The 10,020-nt window shown below is 39.5% G+C and overlaps 1 protein-coding gene across 1 annotated transcript; it reads left to right on the plus strand.

Annotated features, from left to right (window-relative positions):
• Nucleotides 1-727: 727 nt before the first annotated feature.
• On the plus strand, nucleotides 728-7,294 carry LOC124550699 (speckle-type POZ protein-like). The gene is made up of 2 exons (XM_047125422.1): nucleotides 728-780; nucleotides 6,180-7,294. The coding sequence occupies exon 2, from the start codon at nucleotides 6,242-6,244 to the stop codon at nucleotides 7,292-7,294; it is 1,053 nt and encodes a 350-aa protein (XP_046981378.1). The 5' UTR covers nucleotides 728-780; nucleotides 6,180-6,241.
• The last annotated feature ends 2,726 nt before the right edge of the window (nucleotides 7,295-10,020 follow it).

Below are 10,020 nucleotides of genomic sequence, written 5' to 3' on the forward strand. Positions count from 1 at the left end.
TTTAAAATAGTACCAGCATGTAAAATATTTGATCTATACTTTAATTGCCCTCTTTAATAATTCTCTGTCATAATTTCTATTCATTGTGTCATAATGTTGGTTTTAGTTTTGTTTTTAATGGAAAATGAAATGATTGAACATCCATCATCTTTGTGAAACAGCCAATTTTCAAATGGTGTTTCACTTGTCGATGGCAGTAAAATAAATGTCGTAATAACCATTTTGTTATGGTATTAGTTGTTTTTCTGCTTCTCTACTATCTTCATTAGCTTTTAATACATTAGCTAATCCTTTTACTCCTTGTTTAATCTGTTGAACAGAATCAATAACAGACTGAGCCTATCTTATTATTTTTCACAATCAGTTCTCCAATTTTTTCCAGGTCTGAATGTCTTATGGAGCAAGGCTTAATTTTTCCATGTTTATGCATTTTAATAATATGCAGATCATACTTTACAAACATTTATTTAAGAAAAAATGTTATATTTAATTGTATTTATTACAATACAGGTTAATTATAAGTTATGTTAATGGTAAGTGTTTTGCTGCATGTTATACATTTCATGTTATGTACATAAAAGTGATTTAGTATTATTTAAATTTTTGACACTCTCTGGTTTATGTGTTATATCTTCAGGTTGTTGTTGTTGTGATCTTCAGTCCTGAGCCTGGTTTGATCAGCTCTCCATGCTACTCTATCCTGTGCAAGCTTCTCCATCTCCCAGTACTTACTGCAACCTACAACCTTCTGAATCTGCTTAGTGTATTCATCATCTACAGGTAAAATTTTAAATTCTACATTCTAACAGTTATTATATACTTTTCTAAGTTCATTGTATTTTAAATATCCACCAACAAATTCATGGTAATATGATTTACATTTGTATCATCTTGTCTAAACATATAAAAATGCTTAAATTATCTTTCAGTAATTGCTTAAATATATTGGAATATGTTTGAGCTAAGTAAATATTTTACGCTTACAGTAAGTAAAAATGCTCTAAGAAATTTTGGTTCTGTGTTGTAAACTTCTCAAATAAAGTGACTGAAGTAGCTTATAATTTATTTATAAAATCGTGGCATCATTATTATCAATCGATGTTGTCATGTTAATACCTAATATCATCAATTTTACTACATCTATTTTGAATTATTTATATTTAGTTGATTTAAGCACTTAGAATAAACACATCAATGGTTAAATTTATTTCAATTTTACAATACCGATGCAAAAATACACTCCTGGAAATGGAAAAAAGAACACATTGACACCGGTGTGTCAGACCCACCATACTTGCTCCAGACACTGCGAGAGGGCTGTACAAGCAATGATCACACGCACGGCACAGCGGACACACCAGGAATCGCGGTGTTGGCTGTCGAATGGCGCTAGCTGCGCAGCATTTGTGCACCGCCGCCGTCAGTGTCAGCCAGTTTGCCGTGGCATACGGAGCTCCATCGCAGTCTTTAACACTGGTAGCATGCTGTGACAGCGTGGACGTGAACCGTATGTGCAGTTGACGGACTTTGAGCGAGGGCGTATAGTGGGCATGCGGGAGGCCGGGTGGACGTAGCGCCGAATTGCTCAACACGTGGGGCGTGAGGTCTCCACAGTACATCGATGTTGTCGCCAGTGGTCGGCGGAAGGTGCACGTGCCCGTCGACCTGGGACCGGACCGCAGCGACGCACGGATGCACGCCAAGACCGTAGGATCCTACGCAGTGCCGTAGGGGACCGCACCGCCACTTCCCAGGAAATTAGGGACACTGTTGCTCCTGGGGTATCGGCGAGGCCCATTCGCAACTGTCACCATGAAGCTGGGCTACGGTCCCACACACCGTTAGGCCGTCTTCCGCTCACGCCCCAACATTGTGCAGCCCACCTCCAGTGGTGTCGCGACAGGCGTGAATGGAGGGACGAATGGAGACGTGTCGTCTTCAGCGATGAGAGTCGCTTCTGCCTTGGTGCCAATGATGGTCGTATGCGTGTTTGGCGCCGTGCAGGCGAGCGCCACAATCAGGACTGCATACGACCGAGGCACACAGGGCCAACACCCGGCATCATGGTGTGGGGAGCGATCTCCTACACTGGCCGTACACCACTGGTGATCGTCGAGGGGACACTGAATAGTGCACGGTACATCCAAACCGTCATCGAACCCATCGTTCTACCATTCCTAGACCGGCAAGGGAACTTGCTGTTCCAACAGGACAATGCACGTCCGCATGTATCCCGTGCCACCCAACGTGCTCTAGAAGGTGTAAGTCAACTACCCTGGCCAGCAAGATCTCCGGATCTGTCCCCCATTGAGCATGTTTGGGACTGGATGAAGCGTCGTCTCACGCGGTCTGCACGTCCAGCACGAACGCTGGTCCAACTGAGGCGCCAGGTGGAAATGGCATGGCAAGCCGTTCCACAGGACTACATCCAGCATCTCTACGATCGTCTCCATGGGAGAATAGCAGCCTGCATTGCTGCAAAAGGTGGATATACACTGTACTAGTGCCGACATTGTGCATGCTCTGTTGCCTGTTTCTATGTGCCTGTGGTTCTGTCAGTGTGATCATGTGATGTATCTGACCCCAGGAATGTGTCAATAAAGTTTCCCCTTCCTGGGACAATGAATTCACGGTGTTCTTATTTCAATTTCCAGGAGTGTATATCTATCATCACTAATGTTGTTTTACTACATTCACCAGATCCAATAAGTGAACACTGAAAGCAATTAGCTAATAAGTGACAAGCTTTCTTTTTTAAATATTTATCTTTTACTATTATTTTTGTCTCTTAATAGACTGCATTAATTTATTAATACAAACTTTTTACATAATAGATCAATCGATTGCTTAAGTTGGGAAATTCCTTAATTCCTAAAGAAATATTAAAGATATCAAGCAGAAATGAATTTAAGGGAATTGCATTAATTGGATGTTATTTCACATGCTGACACATCATGTAAAGACAAAAAGAAACAGTTGTATTGGGAATCTCAAACAATTATAATTCAAGAGAGGCAATATACTTTTGAAAATTTTAAAAAGTATATCACTGCAAAGAATGCAGGTATATATTAGATATGATAAATTCTTAAACAGACTGATACTAGAGAGTGAGGTATAATTATACTTGGATAAAGATCATACTATAGGTAGTTTGTCACAATGTAACAATCAATATATTGAACTAAATATAATTACTATAACTGATGGTAGTCATCAAAGTATTCCATTTTAATTAATGAAAATGCATTTTAATTTAGCTCATGGAACTTCTCTTAAAAATTTAGATCTTCTCAACTTATATCAATTCCACTGAATCTTTTAAACCTAAGGTTGAATTTGGATATCCAATAACTTACAATAATAATACTATCTTTTACTGTTTACATTTCATGATAACATTCAATATTTAGTGATAAGTCTAACTGATGAAAATGATAATTTCGTGACTTCAATGGTGCAGTTGGAAACACTGTTCAGACCTGATATAATTTTTTGTTTAATACTTTTTATGTTTGTAAATGAACTGGATTGAAAGCTATGAATTTCAGTAACTCCCTATGAATGAAAACATCACAAACAAATTCAATTTTTCTAACAAAAATGTAGAAATTAATATAAATGTTGGTGACGGTTGGATTCATCCACTCATATTCAGTTTTATGTACTGTTTTATGTTATTCATACATATGGAACAGATTTTACTGCTTATGAAGGTACACAAATGTTAAATTATCTGATATTTTTTAGAAATCTTCCTGATGTAATTATCATAGAAAAGTACATTTTATTTGTAACTAAACATCCACATATTTGTTCTACAGCATTATTACACTTAACACTCAGACAATGGATACATAGAAAATTATGTATTTGAGAACACACTGAATTTTAAATAAAAAGTTTTAAGTAAATAAACTAATAAAAAGTTAGATTAATTATCTTTGTGTTTATCTTTCAGTCTAGATGATTTTAAAGGTAAATGACAATAATATAAATTAATAAAATCTTTTTCAATTTAAAATTGTATTTGTTTATAATTATTAAATTAGAGATGAATAAGAAATATAATGGTACAAACTCTGACACTAGCTATGTTACAAAAATTAATTAAATTTTAGGTGATCACTTATATGACAGATATGACAAAAGGTGGGTAGATCATACAACTAATGAGGAGGTATTGAATAGGAATGAGGAGAAGAGAAGTTTGTGGCACAACTTGACTAGAAGAAGGGATCAGTTGGTAGGACATGTTCTGAGTCATCAAGGGATCACCAATTTAGTATTGGAGGGCAGCGTGGTGGGTAAAAATCGTAGAGGGAGACCAAGAGATGAATACACTAAACAGATACAGAAGGATGTAGCCTGCAGTAGATACTGGGAGATGTAGAAGCTTGCACAGGATAGAGTAGCATGGAGAGCTGCATCAAACCAGTCTCAGGACTGAAGACCACAACAACAACAGATAAAAATGATCTGGAAAATTTGAATATTCAACCTTGTTATACAATATATAAAGGGATAATAGAAACCAAAAGTCAAAATAAAATGTATCACATTATACTCTCTTCGTTACATCATAAATGGTATATATGGTTATTGGTATTTCCAGACTCTTGTGTGAGATTTAAATCTACAAATGACTACAACTTGTTAATTTTTAAGTACCAAATTAGGCATGTTCAAAAATTTACATGTTGGCTACAATTATAGACACTTTCTACTAATTTTACTGGTTTATGACTGTCATTCTAACTGGCATTTTTATGTCACAATTAAAGTTAATGAAAGTTAATGAAAAAGAAACATTTCCACTTTTGATGAGTGATACTTATTTGTATGCTAATTTGATGATTGCTGAAATTGTTTCCATACTCTGAGTACTGTACTACTTTAGCCTCTTCTCAGTTATTTGGCAGTCAGTTTCCTCTGGATTTATATGATACTTTCCATGGTGTCAAAGGCACCTCTGAACCTCTGAAAATCTTTTTACATGTTCAGTGAGTCCTATTTGGTATGGATCCGAAACATGTGAGTAATTTTCTAGGATGTGTGGCATGAATGATTTTTAAGGAGTCTCCTCTGTAGAACAAGTGAATTTCTTTCAATTTATACTGATGAACTGAAAGCTATCACCTGCTTTCACTATGACTGACAGTGTATGATCATTCTGTTACACATCTTCACAAACTGTTACATCCTGGTATCTATTCCAAACGTGACTTACTGATATTGTAGTCATGGGGTACTACTTCTTTTGTTTTGTAAAATGCAAAATCTTACATATCTCATCCTTTAAAACAAGCTGCCAGTCTCTGCATCAATTTGAAATCTTATCTACAACAAATTTCTGTTCATCACTTCAGCCACATTGCTTTTTGGGCAAACCCTGTTGCATCTTCTTTCTGTTATCTTGATTATGCAATTACTGGCTGACTTTGTTAATATTACATTGTACAGATTTCCATTATTCTTATTAATTATGTAGTCTTTTGGCAGTAATTAGTCATATACTTTACTCTTTCCTAATTTACACTACACAGAGAGTCAGGATGTGACATGTGGAATGTTGATATTCACAGATGACTGAGAAGATAAAATTATCCTCCATTGAATGAAAATATAGGTTATCATATCCAATCATGAAGCAACACGAAGTATTTGTAAATGCCTTTATAGCAAATACGTCAGTTGATTTGGTAGACACTGCAATGTTTAACCAAAGAGTTACAAACCGAATCTTCCACTCTGTCAGGAGTGTTATTACTGTGTAGAATGTGCTAGAGGCTGAGGATGTGTGCCAGGCCATGATTCTAGTGTCGATCTTTATCGTTGTCATGTTCAGGTCAAAACTTGCACCTGTGGAGATGTTTCAGAAAATGAAAGACTGTAATGCACGACAACGTGGAACCTGAGGAGTATCTTCGTTGTGAGAAGGGGTAAAGTAGATCTAAAACATACAAATAAATACATCACATCAACTCATCTGGTGGTACATCTAATGACCCTGTTTTCAAAACATCTCGGTAAAGCTGCTGCTGATGTGCCTTAGGACTATGTGCTGTCTTGAAGTTGGTGTGAGTTTGCTTCAGCGTGTCACTTACTAAAACATACGCCCACAATATGTCTACAGCTGCTATTTTTTGTACTAATGACTTTATTTTTCTTCATCTTAGGTGTCTCATCACCATAGGGTCAAACATCTGCTAGCTGTATAAATTTAACAACTGGATCAACGATGAGTGTGTTACCAGTAGAGGGAGGTGAAGTGTATCCACCACCGATGCTTCCCAAGAGGAGGAGCAATAATGTGTCAGCTGCAGGCATTACAAGATTTGAGAAACAAAAACTTGTCTACACCTGGACGGTTTCGGGTGTAAAGAACTGGCTCGAAGACACGAACGATATCGCGTCCACTTCTTTCCGTCACCCAAATTCGAGCGAGTGGTGTGCGGTACTGTCGAAGAAAGACAAAGAGCTATGTCTGTGTTTCTGGTTGAAAGCAAGCAAGGAACCTGTGAAAGCAAACCTGAAAGCAGCACTTTCTCTAGGCGGAGGCGAGAAACGCGAAGTGTATCCACCACTGTGCTGTACCCTTGCAGGGGGTGAGAAATCGCCGCCGAAGTCTGTCGGTGAGGCTTTTCCGGCCATCGACGATTACAAGAACGTTGGTGACAGTCTGATATTCGAGTGCGAAGTGGAGATTGTGTGCGTCGTGTGGCACGATTTCCCAAGCCTTTCCGCTCCCGAGACGCAGCCCGTCCTCGCTAGAGACTTCGCCAACTTGTTGGAGTCCCAGGACTTTGCGGACTTCATTCTGCGCGCCGGAGGCGTCAGGATCGAGGCGCACAAAGCCGTGCTGTCGGCCCGCAGCCCCGTCTTTGCCAGGATGTTGCAGCAGAACACGAAGGAAGCGCAAGAAAACTATGTCAACATCGAGGGCCTGGAACCCGAAGTGGTGGCCGAGGCACTGCGCTACATGTATTCGGGCCACGCCCTGGCCCTGCGCGATATGGCCCAGGGCTTGCTGGTGTTTGCCGACCGCTACGACCTGCGTGAGCTGAAGAACCAATGCGAGGTGGAACTGGCTAGGCGCCTCACCGTAGACAACGCCGTCACTTACGCCACCTTGGCCGTCGCCAACTCGTGTTACGTCTTACAGAAGGCGTCTGTCGACTTCATAAGGCGGCATTTATGGGAGGTGATGGGCACTACAGCGTGGAATGAGGCCATTCACAGCGATCCTGCCTCTCTCGAGAAGATCAGTCAGCTTATCGCAATGCGGTTGTAACACTACAACTCAGACCCTACCTAACTGTTTACTGATTCATTCTTTCAAAGTTCATTAATATGATCTTCATTCATACAGATGGCTCTAAGACCAATGACAGTGTCGGGTGTTCTTTTATTGTCGGGGCACACAGTTTCCAATGCCAGCTCCATGGCCATTGTTCGGTCTTCACAGCTGAGCTATTTGTCCTCTACCAGGCTGTTCTTTACATTCGCCGCCGCCGACATTCTGCTTAAGTCATCTGCTCTGATTCCCTGAGCGCCATCCAGAGCCTCAGTGATCCGTACCCGGTTCACCTGTTCGTGCACCGGATCCAACGCTCTCTTCAGCAGCTGGCGGACGACGGTTCTCCAGTTACCTTTATGTGGGTTCCTGGCCATGTCGGTATCCCTTGGGAACGAAACTGCAGATGCCTCCAGCCTCGGACAGCTTCTTGTTGTGTGCCTTCATCTGATTTTAGCAGGGTCATTTGTCAGCGCATTTTATCGCTGTGGCATGCCGATTGGGCTACACTTACCGACAACAAGCTTCGGGCCTTGAAACCTCTCCCCATGGCTTGGACGACCTCTTCACGCCCTTCTCGGCGGGAGGAGGTCGTTTTGGCCCGGTTACGAATTGGACACTGTCGGTTCAGCCACCGCCGTATGATAACGGCTGCGCCGGCGCCGTTCTGCCAGTGTGGGCAATTGTTGACGGTACGCCACATTTTAACGTCCTGTCCGAATTTTAATACACTGCGCGTTGATCTTGGCCTGCCATGTACTCTGGATGACATTTTAGCGGATGACCCAGGAGCAGCTGCTCGTGTTCTTTGTTTTATCCACTTGACGAACCTGTCTAAGGACATTTGATTATGCTGTTTTCTTTTAATCCCTTGCCCGTTAATGTGCCTTTTATAGTGTTGTCCCTTTTAGTTGCTGTTTTAACCTTGTGCCTCGCAGTGCATTCATAACTTAGTCTGGGCGCTAATGACCACTGTAGTTGTGCACCCTAAAACCACAAAAAAAGATTCATTTTTGCTTTCTGTTTATTCAAGATTATATCGTTGAGCTTTTGTAATTAACAATACTGTATAAAACATGTATAATCTTTTCTCAGTTGAAAACTTTGATGTCTTTCAGATTGTAGGAAGTGTAATCTCTGTAGTATATGAGCAAATGATATGTTTTGTCTTTCTTATATAATCTCTTTGGTTCTCTTTAAAACTGAATAATTTTATTTAAATAATTTTGTGTAGAACTACCAATATGTGCAAACGATATGTTTTGTTTAAAGTGACTGTTTGCCATTATATAAACTGCTGACCTTCATTTAGGGCTTTTAGTTATTTTCTGTGTACAAAGTGGTGTGGTTCCCCTTGGGGACGGAACTGTGTAGCGCGCGCAAAATGTGGTTGCCATGGATAGAAAGGTGGAACAAAGAGTCAGTCGGAGACGAACTACTGAACCGCTAACAGCTCATGTAAAGGTTGTGATTTGTGCTGGTGCTGAGAGGGGCTTTTAGTGCCGTTTTAATACACGTCAAAGCTTCGGATGAATGGAGTAATATTCTGGCAATACTCTGAAATTAATATCTATCTTCGCCACCAAGAAATGACAGAGTCCAGTTTGTCTATCTGCACCTCCATCCAACAACATGCACTCGCCACCACATTGCGCAATCACTGAAAAGTGACCAAGAAATAGCAGAATTGTACATTGAAGGATCAGCTCACTGGATTTTTCAGTGTGCTCAAATGTAAGGTAACTTACACCTGAACTCTTGTAGCTACCCTGATTTTTTATCCTCAGTCACTTATCCAGTCAGGGTCCTTCCCATGTTAAAGTGCTTACTGAGTATCCTAATTGAAAGAGTATCAAAGCCCAGTGTTTTATATTAAAAGGCCTCTTTAAAACATTAAAAGTTTTGGTTAAAATTATTGTGAATAAAGAATGTGCCATGGTAACTGTTTGTTAAAGTAAATTTTGCAATCAAAGTTGTTGCTTAAAAAAATCTGTGGGTTTTCAGAGAATTATCGGAAATAAAGAAGCAGATAAATTAAATTAGGTCTTAAAACAATTTGCTTTTATTTAAAAGCGTCATACTGAGGCTACAAAATTTTGTTCAATAAATTAATAATGCAGCCTGTTGTCCACTGTACCAGGTAAGTCAATGCCTGATGTTTTACGTCAACTTGTGTCCTACTGCAGTAACAAGTCAAATTACTGATGAAAGTTTCATGGTTATGTTTGCTAAAATAAGGATCCCATGTGTATAGGAAAGCGCTTACCATTAGTGTAATAGGACCTACAGTTTGTTTATTGTGCTCATTATTAGGAAACATTTGATAGATAGATTACAGTAACTGCTTTCAGTCATAGATCAGTGAGAAAGTGTTTGTCAGTGCATTTCATTTAAATTTTATTCTAAGTAGAAAGGTATTTAGCTGAGAGAGACTTAACCTATGCCCAATTCATAATTTTGTAGTGAACTATGTTTACATTTTTTTGTTAGGTAGGAAAATGTTTGAAAAGTGAGACAGAACCTATGTCCAATTTATCATTCTATGGTGAATATTAATAGTAATATTGTTGAGACCATCCTGTTTGACTAAGCACTGAAGACAATAGTGTGTGTCAGTATCTGCTGTACTTAGGCAAATAGTTTGTTCTACTCTATCAGCTCCAGCCTTAACGTTAACATATGCTTGTGCTAGAGTTCGTTGCACTCTCACGTGGCAAAGTATA

The sequence above is a fragment of the Schistocerca americana genome, chromosome 9 (genome assembly GCF_021461395.2).
Source record: "Schistocerca americana isolate TAMUIC-IGC-003095 chromosome 9, iqSchAmer2.1, whole genome shotgun sequence".
In the NCBI taxonomy this organism is placed as follows: Eukaryota; Metazoa; Arthropoda; class Insecta; order Orthoptera; family Acrididae; genus Schistocerca; species Schistocerca americana.

What these genes read in the sequence shown, in the direction of transcription:
- LOC124550699 (XM_047125422.1), top strand. Translation starts at nt 6,242, where the DNA reads ATGAGTGTGTTACCAGTAGAGGGAGGTGAAGTGTATCCACCACCGATG.